The sequence below is a fragment of the Trachemys scripta genome, chromosome 22, assembly GCF_013100865.1.
Source record: "Trachemys scripta elegans isolate TJP31775 chromosome 22, CAS_Tse_1.0, whole genome shotgun sequence".
NCBI classification, from domain to species: Eukaryota; Metazoa; Chordata; order Testudines; family Emydidae; genus Trachemys; species Trachemys scripta.
The window spans coordinates 10,889,721-10,911,832 of record NC_048319.1 but is presented as its reverse complement, the minus strand read 5'-3'; the positions used below and the strand labels follow the sequence as shown (position 1 = coordinate 10,911,832).

The 22,112-nt window shown below is 54.7% G+C and overlaps 1 protein-coding gene across 1 annotated transcript in view; it reads right to left on the bottom strand.

The window, feature by feature from the left end:
• MKNK2 (MAPK interacting serine/threonine kinase 2) overlaps positions 1–22,112 on the bottom strand; it is a 28,551-nt gene that overhangs the window by 5,917 nt on the left and 522 nt on the right. The window contains exons 2-13 of the mRNA XM_034754941.1: positions 20,763–20,931; positions 14,304–14,385; positions 13,541–13,642; positions 13,061–13,158; positions 10,075–10,154; positions 9,306–9,379; positions 8,547–8,651; positions 7,984–8,039; positions 7,289–7,384; positions 2,151–2,345; positions 1,359–1,523; positions 182–225 (exon numbers count right to left, since the gene is read on the bottom strand). Of these exons, the coding sequence (XP_034610832.1) occupies positions 182–225; positions 1,359–1,523; positions 2,151–2,345; positions 7,289–7,384; positions 7,984–8,039; positions 8,547–8,651; positions 9,306–9,379; positions 10,075–10,154; positions 13,061–13,158; positions 13,541–13,642; positions 14,304–14,385; positions 20,763–20,810 (1,145 nt within the window). The 5' untranslated portion in view covers positions 20,811–20,931. The remainder of the gene's footprint in view (positions 1–181; positions 226–1,358; positions 1,524–2,150; positions 2,346–7,288; positions 7,385–7,983; positions 8,040–8,546; positions 8,652–9,305; positions 9,380–10,074; positions 10,155–13,060; positions 13,159–13,540; positions 13,643–14,303; positions 14,386–20,762; positions 20,932–22,112) is intronic.

The following is a 22,112-nucleotide window of genomic DNA, read 5'->3' as shown; positions in this document are numbered from 1 at the left end:
ATGCACTCTGGCTTTGGATTGTCAGGTCTGCAAGATCTACTGGCTGATGAGCTCATCGTGTTACTATGGAGAGGGCTGCTCTAACTACTGCAAAAGCTGCTGAGAGACACCTTCTCTCTCTGCAGCAGCCCCACCCCCCTGTGCCTACACAGCCAGGGTGCAGGAGAAAGGACTCGCTCACCTCTGTAAGATGATGGGGGTTGGAAGCGTGTTGTCTGGAGCACACTGGAATAGAACAGAAGCAAGATTTAGAGTCGAGTGGCAAAGCTCATCTCTCAGGAGCAGATATGGGGCCTGCAGTCAACACCCATGAAACCACCTCCTAGTAGAAGTGGTGGGTGTCGAGTAGAAGGAGGCCCCAGTAGGTAGGGTGACCTTGGCTTGTGGGAAACCTGGACTCAATTACTGCTCTGCCAAAGACTTCCTATGTGACCTTGGACACGTCACTAGGAGCCTGAATACCACGGTGAATCCAGGCCTTAGTGGCTTGGTGCCTCAGTTTCCCATCTGTACAATGGGGATAATAGCACTGTCCTACCTCGCAGAAGAAATACATTAAAGATTATGAGGTGCTCCAATACGCCAGCACTCAGGGCCAGATAAGTACCCAAGACCAATAAATCCTACATCGATGGCTCTGTAAGACTCCAACTTCTTTCTTTAGGGACAGACAGTTGAGCGGTTAGAGCACAGGACTAGAGGTCAGGAGACCCAGGCTCTAGCGTGGTTCCGCCAGGAACCTTGGGCAAATCATATCTCAGAGCTGGAAGGGACCTTGAAAGGTCATCGAGTCCAGCCCTGCCTTCACTAGCAGGACCAAGTACTGATTTTGCCCCAGATTCCTAAGTGGCCCCCTCAAGGATTGAACTCACAACCCTGGGTCTAGCAGGCCAATGCTCAAACCACTGAGCTATTCCTCCCCCCAATTCCCTATGCCTCACTTTACCCTGCTGTGAAATGGGAATAAACCATCCGTCTCTCTGGGTGGGGTGGAGCGGGGGAAATCATGAAGCTCAGCTGTTTGCCAAGTACTTTGAGAACTCCAGGTGGGAGGCTCAATAGAAGGGCTAAGAAGGATCATAATGCTGGTTGAAGGGAACTGCTCTCTCTGGAAGTTTGAGCCTCCAGATAAGTTAATTTTTAATGCCATTTTCCCTTCTCTCGGGTCACTCAGTCCAGGCCTGACCCACCGACTTTACATGGCCATAGCTTCCTAGCCGTGTTACACAGATGTGCCAAGAACCCACACAATCAGTTCCAGAATCTTATGAAGTTAGACGTTAGAAGAGTGTCTTCCAAGATCTGCAGCTCAGGAGACAATGAGAAGGGGAATCAAACGACCTCAGAGCAGAACTCACCCCCTGCACCCAAGGATGCTCGAGGACCTGGGCCGCGCTGAGCCGTTTCTTGGCATCTCTAACCAGCAGCTTGGAAATTAGATCTTTGGCTCCAAAAGAAATGTGGGCCCAGTCCTTATCAGGAAATTCATACTTCCCTTCCTGGATACTCTCAAAGAGCATGTTCTGGAAGAGAAGAGGCACCCAAGCAAAGTTTATTTTTAGAGAAGTAAAAGTGATCCTCTGTGCAATCTGATTAGACCTAGGAGGCAGCTCCTCCCAAGGCGAGCGGGAGGCTTGAAGCTAAGCAGAGAATCTCCAACCTTCATAGAATCTCAGGGTTGGAAGGGACCTCAGGAGGTCATCTACTCCAACCCCCTGCTCAAAGCAAGGCCAATCCCCAGACAGATTTTTGCCCCAGATCCCTAAGTGGCCCCCTCAAGGGCTGAACTCACAACCCTGGGTTTAGCAGGCCAATGCTCGAACCACTGTGCTATCCCTCTCAACCCTACCAGCTGCATTCTCTGTGTGCAGGGAAAGCTGATGTCAGATGTCCAGCAAAGTCGCTCTACGTGACCAGCAAGGATTAGTTGCCAGAGAGAGGGTTCTTTAACCAGAGGTCAAACCATTGCACTGAAAGCCACATGGGGCGACTTCAAGTGGCTATTTCAGCCGGGGGCTAAGGTGCTGAAGGAGGTCGGCTGTGCAGTGTGTGGGGCTGTGCCAGACAGGATAGTGGACCTACTACTGCTGCTAGCTAAGAGAGCTCCTTTCACACAAGGGCCAGGCTGCCAGGCAGAGGGGCTGGCTCACCTGACAGGCATGGCACGCCTCGCCGCGGTCCCAGCCGCAGTCGGTGCCACAGTGCCCCACGAAGGGCGGGTAGCCGCTCAGCATGATGTACAGGATGACGCCCAGGCTCCACAGGTCGCAACGCTTGTCATAGATGGAAGCCTCCTCGTTGAAGGCCTCCACCACCTCGGGAGCCATGTACTCGGCAGAGCCGCACTGCGGAGAGGGAGAGCAGGGCAGGGTTACTCAGAGCTGGGCCCCAGGCAACTGGACCTCCAGAATCCAGCACTGATCCGATGAGATGCCGCGGAGGGGAGGGGAAGACTAGGCGTGACAGATGCCCCCCAGACGCTACAGTTCATCGCAAATGCTCAGTCCCCTGCTACCATGAGACACCAGATCCAACCCTTAATCTGAAGGTTCGGCTCCAAATATTACAATCCACGACCAGCCAGGGCCCAAATGTGGAGCAGAATCCCCACAAAGCAGGCCATGCCAGAGCGTAGAGCCTGGGTCTGATGGGCATCGCCAAGTCGTTCATGCCCCATCACAGAACCCCTAGGGTGCGATCGGCAGCGTCTGCAGGTATGAACCAGCGGAGTAGCAACCCCAGTAGGTTCGCCTGTCGAACTCCCCTCACGACAGCTAGTGCCAAACTCTGTGATCCGTGGGCAAGTTGCCTGAGCGCCAAATTCACCCAAATATAAACAGACTAAAATCCTAGATCTGAGCTGGCAATGAAGCGAGGCCCAAGCGGGCAGCGTTGCTCCAGCCAGAAGGGACCTGGGAAAGACAAAGGAACAGCCGTGCCAGAGGCAAGGAGCAGAAGCAACAACCCAAGGCCGCACCACCCTGTCCTCAACTGAGATGACGCAGCGAAGAGAGATTTGCTCGTAGTAGAGACAGACGGCCAAGGAAGGGCGGGCAGCACCAGCTCCCGGCGTCTGCAAACGTCTCTGCCACGCAATGGGATTCTACTCCACTTATAGCAGCAGGAGCCAGGTGGAAAAGCACAGCTGCTCTCAGGACTTGAATATCGCATCCCATCCCCTCTTGCCAGCTGCCATCTTCTTCCCCTGAACTGCCAGTCTCACTCTTTTTAAGGGCGAGTCTCTAGCGCCGATGCTTACAAAGAAAATCTCCAAGGAGGCGACTGGGTGGTAGCGGAACCAGCAACGGCACTGGGACATGCAGTGTGCCCCTGTCCACCCAAGCTCCACCAGCAGGGAGCGCTGGACCCACACTGCAGCAAGCTGGTTCAGGAAGCCCGGCCGAGTCTGCACCTCGCCTCAGGAGGGCAGGGCTTATTTTGTGGACCAATGAGTTTAGAGAACCACTACACCCCCCAGGTCAGCCCCTGCCCGCCCCGTTCTCGGTATTCAGAGTGGGAGGAGGTAGAGGAGATGAGAAGTATTTTAATAACTGACTGGGGCTTCCAGGATTTTCTGCCCAGAGCTCTTGAGATCAGGCTCCCAGACATAACCCAGCGGTTCAAGCCAAGCTAACTATGCACAACAGTCCCTCTGGGAAATTGTTCCCAAGCGCTGCTTTGGCAGGAGCGAATGACCACGAGCTGTAAGCAGATCCATTTTTCCTGGAAGGGCTGCACACAGCCACCTCATGAGCATCCCCCGAGGTCCCAACATGCCACTGAAGAGCAGGGCGGAACTAGACACGACTCTGGGACCACCGGCTGAGCCAAAGGGAACAACGCACACAGTAAAGACACCCAGGTGTCCCCGCAGGAGACGGATCAGTTACATCCCTGGCTGTACTCTGGCTAATCACTGGAGAAAAGCAACTTTCTATAAGTACCCCCCAGTATCTAAATATCTAACTTAATAATAAATACTTCGTTCTCATGTAGCGCTTTTCGTGACCAGGCTGCAAAGTGCTTTAACAAAAGAGGTTAGCATCATAATCCCCATTTTACTAATGGGGGAAACTGAGGCACGGAGGGGTTAGAAGTGACATGCCCAAGGAGCAGGCCAGTGACAGAGCCAGAAATAGATCCCAAGATTCCTGAATCCCAGTCTAGTGCTCAGCCCATTAGACCACACGGCCTCTCCGCACATATGCCACTGTCCCGTCACTACAGTGTCCGAGATCCTCGCCTTCCTTGTAAATTTGCTAGCAGAGGGCCAGCTCTCTCAAGTCCCAACTCAGTGGCTCAACCTCAAAACAATCCTGCCTCCTCCACTCAAATCCGTTTACATTTGTTACAGTCTGGATGAAGTCACAGGATGGACCCAGAATGCTTGAGTTCCAACTCTACCTTTGACGGGCACTAGATTGATAGCACATGACCACCTAATATAGTGGTCCCCAAACTTTTTTGGTCATATTTCCCTCCCCCACCCCCCATCTGGTCTGTGCCCTCCAGGGGACCCACAGCCAGGAGCAGGGCTGGGTGGTGTTCCCTCCCCGCCCCCCTGAATGTTTCTCTGTGCCCCCCCCCCAGGGGCCCCACAGTTTGGGGACCACTGTTCTAATAGAAGTTACAGCTCATCTCGTCCGTTCACACCACACCCAGCCCTTTCCTTCCACTCTGCAGGTTTCCCTCTGAACTCGGCACGTTAGTTTTATACAGGCTCCTTCCCTCTTTACTACAGTGAAGGGTCCCAGAGGGGGAAAAGGTTCTGCCCCCACATTCTTCCTGGAAATGGGAGCAGCAGGGCTGGAACTGAATGCCCGGTGCCCCTTACGCAAGAACCGGACTTGAAGGATAGGAAAAGATCCCTCCCTATTGAATTCTCCACTGTCTTCCCGAAGCTGGTTTTGAACCTGTGCTTCCAGAAGAGACAGCAAACCTGGTGCAGTGCCTTGGGCCATGCAGCCACCTTGATCCACTCTCCAGGACACCAGAGGTAATCAGGGAAATGCACCGTATGGGGGGTGGGGGAGGAAGAGGCTGCTGTTTGGAAAAACAACACCCATCTCCTGTTACACCAATGGCCCCCCAGATGTGAACAGCCAAAAACTGGCTGAGCCACCTACCCACCCACCCATCCCCGCCCGCCCCGGGCTGATCCCCAGGGGAGAAAATAATGGACATCAGAATTCAAGGCACTGGAAGGTCCTGCATTCAGTGAGCTAGTGACGGGAACTGCAGGAGTTAAACAGCTGATGTAACCAGAGCTACAGATGTCTCCAAGGTCCCTTCCCCCTCCCAGGCGGGGCTTTCCAGCCCCAGCTCATGTGACCGATCAGACCACACAGGCCTTGTGGGGGAGGGAAACAACCCCACAGCCATCAGATAATCGCTTATAATGAGAGGCGAGCAGCAGAACAGCTGATGGGGGGAAGGAGGGAACAACCTTCTGCAAGCTGAGAACCCAGGCAGGGTTGATGCCCACCCCAGGGGCTCAGAGCAGCTTCTCTCCCTCCCCCACCCCGCAACAGCATAGAAAACCGAAAGCAGAACTTTGTCACCAAGAAACCCCAGCCGGAGGTATAAGCCACGCTGGGGGGGTAAGGTGCAAAGCAGAGCGCCCCGGAGATAAACACCCGGGCGGGGCTGGGCAGATAGGCTGGGAGTTCCCCTGGAGGGCAGGCGGGTTCGGCGTGTCTCGCCAGATTCCCACCCCCACCCAGCGTTCCCAGCGCTCCTAGGCTCAGGAGATGTTCCCGATGCCACCACTGCATCAGCTGCGGCGCTGCCCTCCTGAAGCACACGTGAACCCAAACTGACCTCGATGCCAGTAAACAAGGGCGTGGGGGCTCTGCCCGACCTCATGTGCCAGGCAGTCCTTGCCTCCCAGAACCAGGCAGCGTTTGCCCGGGTGAGCGAGAGCCCTGCTCCCCGCAGGGGTTCTGGAAACGCTGCGGGCTGCAGATGGGCTGAGCAGAGAGGGGACGGTTCGGAGGTGGGATTCTCTGGCCCAGCTCACGCTAGATCAGAATAGTCCCTCCTAGGCAGCAGGGAGAAAAGGAAGTCTATGCACCACAGCCCCTACTTCCATGAAAAGCAGGCCAGGGAGTCCTCACGCCCCAGCCTTGAAAGTAGAAGGAGGCGCTGAAATCTAAAGCACTGGGCCCAACAACCTCCCATGCCCCCACCCCAGTGCAACCAACGCCGCAAGTCAGAGACTTCCGTCCCCCTCCACCCCCATCCCGTTCCCGGCCACATCTCGCCTGACCCACTTCTGTAAGCTTCCGCCAGAGAACGGCAGATCCCGCCCCCCCAGCCCAAGCCACTCGGCTCCTTCCCGGCAGCCAATAGGCCCAGCTGTTGCTAAGGCTCGATTTTACCTTCTCCTCGGCCCTGGCTTGGCCGTGCGCCACCCCCCTCCCCCGTTTGAAAGCAAGCCGGGCATGCTAAAAACGCATTATGTAACCCTTTCTCGAATTCACTCCCCTCTCCGAGAGGAATGACTAATGCACAAGCCTCTCAAGGACAGGCGTTCAGGAGAGCAGCGCCAGGCGCGCGGCAGACAGCCGGTTTTCTGATCGCCCCAACCCCATAGGGGGCAGAGACCAGTGTATGCAACACACACACACACACCCCCCTCTGGTTTCCTAATGCTCCCCCCTTTCTGCAGGGTACGTTTCCCAGCTCCCTTCGAAGGCCCTTTGCCTGGAGACACCCAACATCAGGCTCGTCTCCTTCAGGAATCCCCCAGCACCCAGGGACGGCTGTTCTATCTCCCTCAGCCACAGCCTTCCCAGCATGCCTGGCTGTGCTGGCACGTCTCAGGCTCCCCACCGGATTACAACCCCCAGTTTCTATTCTGGGTGGAAAACCAGTTACAGGAATGCCCCTGGCCCGGTGCCAGGCACGGTACAGGGTAGTTAAGGGGGCCAGAGTTGCAAATGGAGCCTTGTTGAAAAGTCCAACAGCCACTAAAAACAACAGATTATGGACACTGGTGCCAGAGCAGAGGCAACTGCCGAAGTCCAGCTGGTGCTCCAAGCAGAGCAAAGAGCCAAGCGGGCAGCATCTGTAGATAGACGTCTAGCCCTGGTGGCCAGGACTCCTGCCACAAATGCACAATGCTGGTCATCTTCCCAGACATCTATAAGCAGCCTCAGACTCCAAGTCGGCTGGTAGCTAGCCAGTCGATGGTTCAAGACCTCTCTCTCCGTGACAGTCCCATCCTCCCCGCAAAAGCCAACGAAGTCACCCCCTCTCACATTAACAAGGGGGCAGAAATACTTACAGGTGTGAGCAGCTCAGGGGTGGAGATAGGGGAACAATCGCCATTTAATTTGATGCCACTTCCCAGGTCAAAGTCACAGATCTTCACGGGGGAAACCTAGGACAGGACAGAGAGAGCCAAAGACATCGATCACTTAATTGAACTGCAACGCGCCTGTGAAGTTCACCATGCAAGGCCAGAGGTGACCTGGAGATCTCCACACACACTAGACATGTCCATGGCCCACATGCATCACCCCAGCAATCTCCCCCCCCCCGGGAGTCACTTCTTAGCAAATGGAAATCTGGCCTTTGCCCTCCACCCATCTGCAATACAAAGGAGGTTATCAACAGCAAAACTGCCCAGTCAGCCAACCAGCCCACAACTCGGAGCGGACTTCCTTCTCTGGTTCGCCTGCTCCTGGGGGCGTGGGGCAGGCCCCTTTCGAGAACCTGCATGCAAAGGGTTAACATCACAGCCTAGCTGCCCACTGACCCCTCCCCTACCTTGTGCTACCTCCTTCCCACCAGTGCCCTCCCCACACAAGCAGGGCCCAGGCTCCCCAAGAGCCCAGACCCACATCCCAGCAATAGGCTGGACCCACCCGCTGGAGAGGAGCTCCCCTCCTCCAAGGCCACCCCAGCTCCTGCCAAGCCAGGGAGCAAAAGAGTGGAGCGTCTCTGGACCTGCTGCTAGCCAGGCCGCCTGCCACTCACCTGGTCGGGACTCTCACAGAGAATATTTTCTGGTTTTAAATCCCTGTGCGCTATACCTGTTAAAAACAAGAAACCCCAGAGTCAACAGGGGCTGCTGCTTTCCTGGGATGGTTCAGAGCCTGGCTTTTCTGCAGCCCAGGGCTTGCAGGGTGGGGGAAGACCCAGCGACTAGGGGGGCTGGCTCCCTCATCGGCAGGCCTGATCCACCCTGCTACGGGACGCTCTGGGAAGCCCAACGGCCAGAGAGGCGCTTGGGCCCAAGACACCCTGCGTGCTCTGACAGGCCAGCGCGGCCCGGCACCACGTCTATCTGGGGAAGGGAGCACCTAGGAACCTGGGGAACGGGCTACGCAGAGTCCCCGCCCCGCTCCCTTAGCACCACCACACTGTCCTCCCAGAGAGTCTCTAGTGGCTGAGGGGTGGCGCTGGACATAAACACTCAGGCCTTAGGCTCCTGGGCTCTCCCAGTGCAAGGAGGAAAAAAACCCCCCCCCCCCCCCCCCCCCCCCACGCCCAGCCCATGCCTCCCAGCCCCAGGGAAGTGCCCGGCCTTCGCGTCTCACCTTTGTTGTGCAGGAAGTTAAGGGCACTGGCAATGTCTTGCACCACCACACTGGCCTCCAGTTCATTGAAGTGGCGCCTCCTGTGGATGTGGGTCAGGATGGAGCCTAGGGGAGGGAAGACGGCGGCTGTTAGCAGAGCCTCATCAGTGCGTTTCTCCCTCAGCACCCCCTCACCCCCCCCCCCCCCACACACACAATAGCAGAGACGTGCCGCCAGAGCGTTCGGGAAGCTGGGACCAGGGATTCTGCAGGCCAAGAGCCAGCAGCGAGAGTCTGGAGGGAATTGGGCACTGCTGAATGGTGATGGGCTATGACGGGACTCATCGTTGCCAAGCTGTGAGCGTCCCAGCTGGCAGAAGGGGTCTCCCTCAGGCCCTGCGGGGGGGAGGGGGGAGCCTAGATCAGTGGTTCTCAACCAGGGGTCCATAGGGGGCCACGAGCAGGTTTCAGGGGGGCCACCAAGCAGGGCTAGTGTTAGACTTGCTGGGGCCCAGGGCAGAAAACTGAAGCCTCACAGTGTGGGGCTGAAGCCCAGGGCTCCCAGCCCTGCCATCTGAGGCTGAAGCCAAAGCCTGAACAACTTTGTGGGGCCCCCTGTGGCGTGGGGCCACAGGTAACTGCCCTGCTCACTACCCCCTAATGTCGTCCCTAAAGGTTGAGAGCCCCTGGCCTACATAACACAGCCCCCGCCCCGCCAGCCAGAGGTGAACGATGCCACGAAGAGGAAGGAGGCAGCAGAGGTCCTGTGGGGATATTTACCTCCTCGCATCTTCTCAAACACCAGGTAGAATCTATCTTCCTCTTCGAAGAACTCGATCAGCTCCAGGACGTTCCTGTAAGGAGAGCGGGGGTGGGGGGGAGGGGGGGAAGAGATCAGATCAGCTCTGCCCTCCAGCCAGCCGCAGGGCCTTCCCAGAGCTGGCTCCTCCACGCCCCGAGCGCACATGGGCGTGCAGACATGGGACAGGCGCCAAGGAGAACTGGGTTTCAGTTATTGAAACCAGAAGGCCCCTGGGCCCACAGCTGGTTTCCCAGCATTCCAGGGGATGTTTTTTCAGTGCCCCGCTTCACGACTTAGCTATACCACAGCCCTAATTGTTAGCAGATGCTTCCCTTGGCCAACACGCTGCTATCGAGAAAGAGCATCACTCAGGGAGCTGGTCTTACTATTCTGCCCAGGGAGACTAAACGCTCCACAAATGCAACAAACACCCTCTTCCCAAACCCTGCCCCCAGCCTACAAGAGGGAGGAGCCCTTCGGAGTCATCTCCAGCATTCAGCAGGTCACTGGTGGGTCAACCCAGCTGGAAAGAGATCTCTATTCATTGCTCTGGAAGGGTTTTAACTCACATACCGGCCCGCCAAGGTAAGATGGGAGCAAGCACATCTTCCCACCTTTACCATGGATTGCAAAGAGACGTGGGGTGACAAATCTCAGCCGTATGCTCAAGTGATGCCCACCCAGCCAGCAACAGAGATCCCAAGAATCAGTACAGCTCAGGCCTACCAGAGACCTTCCCGCCCGTACCTGTGTCCCTGGCACTGGTACAGCATCTCCACCTCCCTGAATACCCGGCTCCGGATGTGTCCAAGGCTCTTCTCAATTATCTGAAACAGAAATAGGGAGAGGAGTTTGGAGACTGACCATGGCCCCTTATGCTGCTCAAGGGGGGGAGGGGGAGTCTTGGACCCCCCAAAGTCCCAGGGAGCAGGAAGGGGATCTAGTAGGAATGATGCTGGAGCTCAGATCCCAAACTGGATTGCTACAGTGTCCTAGCTACACAAGCCAAAACACACCCCTAGAGCAGTTAAAAAGCCAAACAGCACCCTTTCCACACAATCCCAGAGCCCTGCCACTGGCAATCCTCAGCAGAGTAGATTTCAGATCTGCCGTGGTCCTAGGGACCAAGCCAGGCAGCCTGGCTCCATTCAGAGATCCTGGAAGGGGTTAACCAGCTGCTTTCCTTCCCCCACCCCTCAGGGAGGTGACAGCATTAGCCATGCCAGTTTTTCCTCCACGCCCTTCCCTCCGCAGGGGAGGAGCTGCTCTCATTCCAGGGGGACAGCCAAACAAAGGGTCACGTGTCTACTGCGCCAAGCAAAACAGAGGCCCACGCATACTTCAAAGGCCTGGCCCTGGGGTTTGGCTGCAGGGATAAGGGCCCCCTCCCCCTCCTCCCCAGGCTCTGTGGGGAGAGAGCTTGTACAAAGACAGCCAAATATACAAGATAAGCGGGGCCACAGGCTGGGATCAGCCACAGCAGAGTAAATCCAGAGTAAGCACTGATTGCAGTGGAGTTGCTCTGGATTTACACCAGTAGAGCAGAGGTCAGAGTACAGCCTCCTGCAAAGGCGGCTCAGGGCAGGGAGCTCTAAGAAGAGACCAAGGCAGCATATGGGGCAGAGTGCAGGGCTGGCAGTCAGGACTCCTAGGCTCTGTGCCTTCCTCTGCCACCAATTTGCTGCGTGACTTCAGGCAAGTCACTTCCCGCTCAGTGCCTCAGTTTCCCCATGGGTGACTACTTCCCAGACCCCCAGCACAGGGCCTGAGGCTCAGGTGTTTGGAAAGTGCTTTGAGATCCTCGTCCTGATGACTAAGGTACGGGGCAGTTCCATGCCATGCCGCTAGCTTTGGAATGGCCTCAGACTTCCCAGAAGGGCTTCTCCCCTTTGCTTTATTGCAGCAAAAAAACGTCAGTGTCTGAAATCGAGGGGCTGATTTCTGGTTCGATACACACGGCCCTTGTTGTTCTGCTGAGGCAGGAGGCGGTGCCAAGCTGCTGGAGAAGGGCAGCATTGTTCCCCTCCCAGGGGCAGCTTGGCCAGCGGCCCCCTGTACAAGCAAAGACGCTCCTCAGAGACTGCAGCCCTCAAACAGCCAACAGCTGCTCTCCTCCAAAGCCAACACACTTCCCTTTTTCAGGAGGTCATGACCCTGCAGGCCCCCCCCAACCTCTCACAGCCCTCCCTCCACACAGGCACCCAGCCGCGGCCTATCACTTCCGCATAGATGCCAGCACACAGCCATCGCGACGCCTGATGCCAAGGAACCAATCGCTATTCAGTGCAAAGGGGCACCGGCCGGCCCTTGTCCGGTCTGTGCAGCTGACGCAGCAGCAAGCAAACAGGCTGGGTCTGTGCCAGCTTTGCACACCGCCAGACAGCGGCGCTCTTTCCGGGGAGTCCTGCAGAGAATCGCTGCGTTAATCTGAGCCCCGACAGAGCACTGCGCTTCGACAGGTTTAGTCTGGAGTCCCAACAGCCTGGCAGGCAATCACACAGGCAGCGGGGAAGGGGGCTCGCCAGGACTGGTTCTGCTTCCCGCCCGCTTGCCGGGAGGCGTCGAGACGCCCAACACACAAATGAGTCTAACCGTCCCACTAGCATAATCCTTTCCACTCATCTGTCCTCCCCAGGTGCTTTGGGAACCCTAATTTACCCTCCCAGACTCCCCCGCCCGGTAGGGATCAACCCCACCTCACAGAGGAGGAACCAGAAGCGAAGAGACCTGCCCCGAGCCAAGAGTAGAAGCCAGCTCTCATGACCCCTAGCCTGCACCTTAATTATAAGGCCGCCTTCCTCCCACACCTCCGGGGTTAGCAAGCTGAGCGATGTCACAAGGCAGTGAGCCCATCTCCGTTTGGGGGGAGGGGGGGGGAGGGATCTAGTCTTACACAGGCGCCTTGTTTAAGTTGGACCATATCTATGATCTTCAGCTGCAACTGTTCGCCACTGAGCCAGGACCGAGTAAAGATCTGACTGCACTGCCCTCCCACACGCAGGGGCGAACCCTCAGCAGTTTACAGGGACCGGTCATTGGTCCAGGGGGATCTCCTACACTCAGTGAGCCAGTCTTCTCAAGAAACTGCTTTCCCCAGCTATCTTCGGAGGATCCCTTTTTATTGAGCTTAGTCGCAGCTACTCCGATTTGCTCAGTCAAGCAGTTACTACAGAGCCGTCTCCCCTCCCCTGGGCACACAGCGCTGCCGCCCGCTCCACAGGGTCCAGCGCCAACGCTGGCCCATTCAGGCCATTTGATGGGCACACGGCTGGCTCAGAGCCTTCTGTCTCTTGGGAGGCTAATGGCAGAAGCCCATCAAAACAGGCCAAGCAGAGCCAGCCCAATTGGGTCAAGCACCAAAGTCCAGTCTGTCTCCGTCTCTCACCGACAGCCCGAGGCAAGTTTGGGGTGGATGGACAGTTTAAAGCCTTAGCTACCTCCCACTGCCCTCTCCTCCTGCTTCTAGGATGAGGGGTGGGGCGAGTCTCCCAGCCTCATTATGACGTGTATCACAGTAGCATCAATAGGTCCCTACAGAGATCAGAGCTCCAACAGGCTAAGCGCCCGCTCTCAAGAACACGCCATCTAGAGGGACAGGACAAATTAAGGGTGGGAGTGGAAATCAAGGTCAAAGTAAAGAAGTTATCGCCGGAGCCAGGAACAGAACCCAGCTCTCTCCAGTGCCAGCCCGGTGCCCTACCCACTCAACCACGTGGCCTCTCAGAGCCCATACCTTCACGGCGTACTCCTTGTTGGTGATGAGGTTGATGCAGGACTGGACTCTAGCATGGGCACCTTCCCCGAGCACCTCCTCCTGCAGCTGGTAGACATCTGTGGGGAGTAGAATTGACCTCGCTTCAGTACAGTTTGTTTTTTTTGGTTTCTGGGGGTGGGGAGGTTTGCAGAAGTCAGCTCCAGCCCGGGCGCTCGGTGCAGAGCCCAAGATGTGCGGCTGCAACGCCAGACGGGGCACAGTGTTCTTGCCACACAGCCCAGCTGCGGCTTCAGTTCCCGGCTAGTGATCAAATGATACCGCGCTTTGCTCCTCAGGTGAGTCTGCATGGCTGAATCGGGTCTGATCTGGGGCAGGTGGGAAGTTCATTAAACTAAGTGCCTGCTTGAGCAGGAGGTTTCCAGGATTTCGAGGGCAAACGGCGCCCCCCTGAATTGCCAGCAGGACCCCCCCCGACCCGTGAATTCCTGCACCTCTCACCTTCAAACCTCCCAGAGAAGCTGTCCGTGGCTCTGCATCGTTTCTTCTTCTTGTTCCTTTTCTTGGTATCTGGGATATCGATGGGCTGACTTGAAGGCATGTCTGTCCCAAAGCAAAGCCATGCAGAAAGCATTAACACCACACCAGCATCCATACAGCGCAACCCTCATCTCCTGTATACGCCCTCTGGATTCAGGTATGGATTAGCCACACAGGATCCAACGTAGCGTCCTCAATTGACGCTTTATATGATCAGACGTGACCCTAGTTCCCAGGTGCCTTCACCGCAAAGCGAACAAGGCAATGATATGAGAGAACAGTTCAGGGACTGAAGCAGAGAGGTTTGGGGAGAGGATCCCTGAAGGACGTGAGTTTTACTGGGAAGGAAAGTGGGCTCCTAGCAAACTGCAGGAGATGAGGCCTAAGCTTGGGACAGATTTTGGAAGGGGTGTCAATCTTCCAGACACGCGTCTGAGCTAGTAAGCAGCCCCGTTGGCTTCAGGCAGGCTACCCACATCACGTGCTTAAAGTCATACACGTGCTTAAGTACTGCCCTGCATCACAGCTGCTGGGGACAGTATTTCTACCACCAGCAGCCACCACCAACCTGACATCTGAAGGCTGTTTTCAAGAGGGAGGAGGGTGAATTTCTATGATCATTTTCCCCAAGGGAGGGTGGAGGGGAGAAAGAACCAACATTCAACAGTCTTCATCCCTCCCCAACCCGGGTATTAAAAAGTCAGGCACGGTCTGCAGAGCTCACCGGGGCGGGGCGGGCACTCAAAGTTGAAGACAGAATCCAGGTGACTTGACTGGGAGAATTCCAGGTCGAATGGGTTCTGGCCCTGGAGGTTCAGAACAGAGGAGAACAGGGTGAGTCACACACGAACACGCTGGTAGCCGCTGAGGGTCTCCACGCCACTTATCCTAGGTCTCGACATCCCGCTCTGATGCCCTGGAATATCTTCATACCAGCCTGTCAGCCAGCTAATGCCAGTCCCATGGAGCCGGTTGTGGCTCCACCAGCCAGGCTGGGATTCCCTTGCGGGGAACCCCACCAACACACCTCGCTGCATACTAGGAATTGCAGTCACACAAAGTCCCCTTCGCCTCCACCCTGGAACAGCTCATTTTTTATACCCTTACACGTGGGCCTAGAGGAAAAAACCCTCCTCAGAAATAGCCTTCCCAGAGACAGTGGCTAGCTTACGGGAGGGACAATTTAATACCTAACACCAACTAACCAGAGCTGCAACATACACAGGGTCAGCCCCACAGGGTCCCCAACAATTGAGATGGGTCAAAGTTACTCTCGTTTCTGGAACAGAGAATGGACCCTTCAAGGAGAACATCCCCCCATAGCTGGCAGTCTCTGCTCATTAAGATGAACCCAAGCAGAACGCTGGCTCCCTGTCCCTCACTTCCCAGCTGGAACGCAGAAGCTCAGGCAGGATGGAAGTGCCCAGTCCCTGGCTCCGGTGGTGGTGGTGGAATGACTCAGAGGATCGTTGGAAGCGGGACAAGGAGCTGTCTGGCACACACAGCAGGTCACTTGTTTGAGGCGAGGCTCTGGAGTCATGGTTAGGCCGGTCGATCCAGAGCTTGACGATACGGAAAGGGGATGGGGGCAGTTTGGCCCAAACCAGAGAGAAGAAATCCCCAGTTCTCCCCGAGCTGCGGTAAAAACAAAGCCAGCTGCTCCCACCTTGGATTGGTGGAGGCGGCTAACACCGCGGCCATTGGGGGGGGGAGGGATAGCTCAGTGGTTTGAGCATTGGCCTGCTAAACCCAGGGTTGCGAGTTCAGTCCTTGAGGGGGCACATTTAGGGAACTGGGGTAAAAATCTGTCTGGGGATTAGTCCTGCTTTGAGCAGGGGGTGGGACTAAATGACCTCCTGAGGTCCCGTCCAGCCCTGATATTCTATGATTCTATGATCTCCATGGTAGTCATCCAGGATCTCAACATGTTTACATTCACCCTCAACACCCCCCAGCCCGGGGGGGGGGGGCAGTTTTCTACCCACTTTACAGAGGGGTAAACTGAGACACAGATTCCGTTGCCCACTCACCCCAGGGTCAGACAGCAAGTGAGTGGCAGAGCTAGGACCAAGGCCCATGAGTCCTGCCTCCCATTCGCCAGGCCCACCCAGCCCCTCACCCCACCCGCCCAGCATTTCACAAACCCCGGAGCGAGTGGCTGTTTTACGAGTGGCTGTTTTACGTAGCAACAGCCTCGATGCTAGTAAGAAGGTGCAAAAATAGAGCACGACTGGTATGCCACATGACCCTGACCTGCCATCAGCCCCCAGGTGAGCAGGGGCTGGCCCTGCAACTATGCCAGAGAAGCAGGAATACACATTTCTAAGGGAGCGCCAGGTGAAGCAACATGGCCTGATTGGGTGTCAACCTAAACCATCCCACTGCCAGGACCAGCTACAGGCTGGGCGGTTCCTTCTCCCTCAGCACCTTCCCCTGGGGCCTGCTCATTCATGACTCACACCTCCTCAGAGCGAGGGACCCATTATTCACCTGACTGGCTCAGGGAAGCCGGGAGTCGCAGCAGCCTTTGCAGCTGGTGTTGGAGAGCTCGGTCCAGCTATCCCAGCCAGGGCCGTCACCAAGCACTCCCCCCCAAGACGGTTTCCCCCAGTCTCTAGCACAGGGTGGGGGAAGGGATAAGCATGAGTTTGCAGGGCACGGGATGGTGCCAGGTGGCAGCTGAATTGGGGTCACTCAGAGCGGAGGGAGGTTTGCACGAAGCACGGGATTGGGTGCTGGAGAGGCATACCCGTGCCTGAGAACGCTTTGCTACTGTTCTTAATGCAACTTGCAGTGATGAGCTCTGGGTGGGACTAAGGGGATGTCTACATGGCAAAAACACCTGCGAGGGGGAAGGGTCCCGGAGCCGGCACTGACGCCGACATGCTATTTTACAGCCCCGCAGACTGAGTAAGCGGACACAGGCCAGCGGTGGGGGTTTAATTCCTGTGTAGAACACCCTGAGACAACAGTCCAGCCACTGAACCCCGGAGCGGCAGAATGGGGACAAACTGGCCAGACTAGTTGAATGCTTGAGCCGGCAAGTCATGGACCAGAGCAGAAAGGGGACAGGGCCCTGGGTCACTGTGCTAGGATTGTGCTTTCAGAGACCTGGAAGCCACTCTCATTTTAGGTCCCAAAGCAACAAAAATTGGTCCAGATGCAACCAGGAGGTGGGGACAGGCAGCATGGCCTGCTGGGCTGGGACTTAGGAGCCAGGTTCTATTCCCAGCTCTGTCAGTTGCCTTTTGGGTGGCCTTGGGCAAGTCACTTCACCTCTCTGTGCCTCAACTTCCCAGTCTGTAAAATAGGGATAATGATACTGCCCTCCTTTGAAAAGTGCTTGGAGATTACCAACGAAAAGTGCTGTACACGAGCGTGGCATCATTTTTTGTCCCCCATCACCAAACTGATGCATGACTGGCAGAAAAGAGTGTTCGGGGGTGGGGTTAGAGGTCACCAGTGAAATGCACTGCTAGCACTAGAAAAGGCACATGTACAGTGCTGACAACCAGCCTTGGGTCTTTATCTGGGAGATGCACCCAGATCCAGAACAGCCAAACTGCTGCCTTGAATTAGGGGACAGCCTATATAGGACAGTTGGGGCCTATTTTCCCTTCTATATCTGACACATGGAGGGCGGGGGATAGTGAGGGAAATCACATCACTGCTCCGTGCCTCAGTTTCCCTAATTGTAACATGGAGAGAACAGTGCTTCCCATGCAGGGATCTGAGTAAGAAAGAAGGAGGTATTATAAACTAAAGATCCAGAACACTCCCCTCCCCCCTAAGAAAGCTCATTAACCAAAGTACAAGCCTTCCCCCGGTTATGAAATGTGTTTGGGTGGAGGCGGAATTCTCCCTGAATTAAAAACAAACCACACACGCCCCACTGCCATGCCTGCTAGGAGGGGAGCCAGGAGGAAGGCCGGATCAGATGAACAGCTGCCCCCGCAGCCAATCAGCAGGGCTTGGCACAAGCGTCCCTAACGGCTAGAAACAGCTAGAAAGCAGTGTTTACTTTGTCTCCTGGTGGAAGGCCAGCCCAATTGCATTCAGCAGCGCGGCCCGAGAGGGGACGATTCAGAACCCCTAGAATCCGGGACACTTTGCAGGCAAGCCTCTGCAGGAGACTGTGTGTCTTTTTAGCTGTAAGAAGAGCTCCTGGGTTTGTCAGCGGAAGAATCAACATTTTGCAGGCGCAACACCGCCAAAGGAGCCCATTTTTACTGTGCCCCTTATTACCCAATGTCACTCAGAGCCAGCAGCTTTCTAATCATTAGGAGAAACTCTGTAGCAAGGCATGCTAAACACCAGAAGTACCGGGTCTCTGGAATTTCTCCGTTCTAGAGAGAGACTAACCATTTCCCTTTCGTCCCCTTTTTTCCTCCCCCACACTATTTTCTTTTTCTACTTAGATGTTTGGTGACCAACCCACTAACTCCACATCCTCTCCCATTTTTTACCCAGCAACAGGTTTATTATGGAATGAGGCGGTTACGTAACAGCACCCCCACCACGAGACAAAACAGAAGTTACATCACCCTGCAATGGGCACTGCTCCAGGAGCCAGTTATGCACGGGGCGGGGGGGGGACGGGGGGGGGGACACACCCAACAAATCACCCAATGCCCCGAATGCTGAGAGCCCTCAACAGCATGACTCGAGGGTCGCTCAGCATCTGGCAGGATGGGGCCTGAAATGTGAAAGAAGGAGAGGGTCGAACAAACGAGACCATTCAGCTGCCATATCCTGAATCCACAACATGCTGACACATACAAGAGAACTAGGCTGTTAAGGCAGCCCTTCTGGCTGGTTCAGTGCAACAGACTAATCAGCGCTATTTAGAGAGATTTCGCCCCAAGACAAAAGCCGCTGCTGGCCCAAAAACCTTCAACCAAGATTAGGGGACAGTTGGAGTAAGTTATTTATTTTGGGGAAAGTTCTCTGGCCTGCGTTCTACAAGAGGTCAGACTACATGGTCATGATGGTCCCTTCTGGCCAGAGATTCTAAGACACAAGCCTCATAATAGAGAGCGACCTTCAGAAATAGGGAGTCATGCACAGACAAGACATTTACCACAGGGAAAAAAAAATCCCACTAAACCAGAATCCTCCTTATGGGCCCTGATCCGAGAGAGAACTGAAGACACAGCAAGAAAAATGACGCTCATAACTGGGTGTTGGTGGAGTCAGGGAGAGCTCAGTCATAACTGGGAGCCTTACAGGAGAGGAGGAGGAGCAGCCTTGGGGAAAGTGTCTGTTTCATAGCAGGCTGCCTCCTGCCTGCCAGGCCTGGGACCTGTCGCAGTCCAGTGCGCAGCCATGGAACAATCCCATGAGGCTGCAGTAAACAGAGGCTCCCAGGGATGTTCATCATGGATTTCAGAAAGTTGGGTGGCAGGATCCCAAGAGCAGCAGACAAGGCTATTTTGACATCCCCTTGGGTGTCCCACCAGTGCCAAAGAGGTTTCTTCCATGTAAATGCACTGGAGGCTGTGCTCAGCGACCCTATGCAAAACTCACTGAAATCAGCGGGGGGGGGGGGGTGTAACAGCAATATTCAGTCCATCCCACTAACTCTTCCGAGGTAGAAGCTTGCACAGCACCAAGACCTACGTCAGCTCCCAGGAGAGCACCCTGCCACTCTGCCGGTAGAACCAATGCTCTTATTGCCCTACATCGTGGCCATCCAATTGACAACAACTACTTACAGTTCAAAACACCAGCTCACCGAGAGAGACAGACAGACAGAGATGGAAGATCCTAATCCACAGTGCTGTTCTGGTCATTTTATTTTAAGAAAAAGGGTCTAACATTTGAAGATTTATTCCACCATTTTTCAAACCCTCAATCCAGCGTTGAGAGTTAGACCCAGGGCAGACATGGACCTAATAGAGGCATCTGGTGAAATCCTCCCCAATCAGGTCAATACCTGGCTTCCTGGATGTGGGTTATCTATACCACACTCATCAAATCAGCAATGGAAGCCAAGCACCTTCCAACAGGAAATCTTCTCCTAGAGAATGTTTTTTCTTTCTTCCCATCCCCTTTATCCTGAGTATGTAGCAGGAGATTTTTTTTTTTTTTTTTAATATTAACATGGTCAGGAGTTTATTAAGGCAGATTTGCAAAACCACTGAATGAATTTAGGAGAAGGCAACCCACTGACTCTCAATGGGACTTTTGCACCTAAATGCCTTCAGTGCTTTCAAAACATCTCTAACCCTCATTTTCAGATACCGAGAAGGACTTGTATTTCCTTTGGTGGTTTTTGGGGTAGCAGAAGTCATGTGATAGTTGCAACACTAACAAGGAAGTCCACCCACTGTGGATAGGTGAAGCAATACTCCAACATACACTGATTTCAAGCTACTGAGCTGTTAGGACTAGGTAGCTACTCCCGGCCCTGATCGGCTAATGCTTAGTGACCTCTTGGCAGGGTCCCAGAGCTCCAACCGTCTACACTACAAACCCCAGCCCATCAAGCCTGGGCCGGCTGCGGGTGTTTAATTGCTGTGTAGACATAACCACTGAGGTCTGATTGGCAGAGCTATGAGCACCCGTAACTCCAACAGAGATCAACTCTTTGCACCTCCTGCCAATCAGCCCACTGTTTTCTGTTTGACATATATTTCTCCATATGAAGACACATTAGTTGGTCATTTGTTCCCTTAAATCTGCAAGAATCGAAGATTAAAAAGCCTTCGAGCTAACAATGAACACGAACGTCCACTACCTCCCTGGTTATTCGTATATAAATGTGTCTGCTGTTCTTTTCAGCTGTAAAAGCACCACATATTCTACCTTATTACCTAAAGAACTAGTCTTAATAAGAGACAAAAATAGGATTGCCCTAGCCAGTTTCTAGTACTCCAAGGGTTCCCATCTACTCTTGGCTCCAGAGTCCCAGAGGCCCAGCATGCATTTTTTGTATAAGACAAATTTCCTCTTGATTTCCAAGGATCCACACCCAAATTGCAAATTCGCCTCCACAATTTACAGTCACACCATGACAAAACAAGAACGAAAATAATTTCCAACTTTGATGTAAACAAACCAAAAATCAATTGACAAGTCAATTAAATAATAATAATAATAATAATAATAAACAAACAAACAAACCCAAACCAACAACAGAGGCTTAAATGCAAAGCAAAAGAAAGAACTCGGTAAGGTTTACCTTGAAAGAACGATGGAAACCTTTGATTTCTGTTTTCTTCTGCACCATTTTGTTGAGATTTTTTGACCAAAAAAAGTGGGGAAGGAAAAAAAATCTGAAGAAAGAAAGATGGGGCAAAAAGTAAATTGGGAAAGCAGGAGAGCTAGTTCTGATTGGCTGGATGGAGACCCTAGAGGAAAAGGAAAAAGATCGGGATTGTTAGACGGCTTCTGGGGAGCCTATACATCCTGTGACATTTTTAATCAAGGAGACTGCACAGATGCATTTTAATGCTGGACGAATGGCCTGCCCTCTCCCTATAAAGCCATTAATTCTCCAGCACCTCAATCTTGCATATACAAATCAAGATTATTTTCAAAGCAATAGCCATAACTTCTACTTCCCTGGGCCTCTTCCCACTGCTGCCCCAGCACACAAAACCTGAACCAAAACAAAGCCCCCAGGGTGCTCCCGCCAGCTGATCCATGCAAAACAAACCCCAGTCCCAAGCAGAACAGGCTGCAATGCGAATAACCCCCCACCCACCCCCACCTCATCAGACTCTTCCCCCCCCCCAACCCCCAGCAGCCAGGTCAATACAACTCCCCGGGTTTGGGTTCTAAAGGAGAAGCGAGGGGGGAAGCTTCTACCACTGCAAGATCTGAAACCTGTGCGCGTCCGTGCACCACAGTGACAACAAAGAGAATGACTTTGAACAAGCACTATTTGGGGACAGGGCAAACGACACCCACCCAGGCGCCTTATGTGCTGCGGGAGGAAGGGGGTCCTCTGGGCTGCAAACCACCCCGAGCCCCCCAGCCCTCCTCGCTAGAGGAGAAGGGGGTTTTGCAGCACACACGAGTCAGCTGCAGCTCATCGATCCACCTCCTTTGGGGGGGGGGGAAGAGAGAATCTCACCTCAATGGAAAACACACCCCCTACAAGATTAGCCCTAGGTATCGCTAAGGGAGAGATTATAAGGGTTTGATCTCCCCAAAAAACAGCCACACACACACACACCCCACCCCCTCAACCAGCTTCAGCTCCGGGCCCATTACTGGGGTCACCCCCCCCTTGAAAGCCATGCAAGAAAAGCAGCAATTTCCCCGCCACAAAGGTCTCTCCCTTTGCAACGGCAGCTGCCGGCTACAGCCACTTGCCCCCCCTTGCAAGGCCGCTGCTTTCGGGGGGGTCCCTGCGCTTCGCCCCCAGACCAGCTGGGGGGGGGGGGGGCGGGGGTTGCACCCACTCCCCGGTCCCTACTCAGATCCAGGGACTTTCATTGTAATCCCCCTCCCCCGCAGGCGTCTTGCGTGGGGGAATTTTATGCCCCCCCGGGACCCCCATTCCCTGCACTCCACTCCCCCCCCC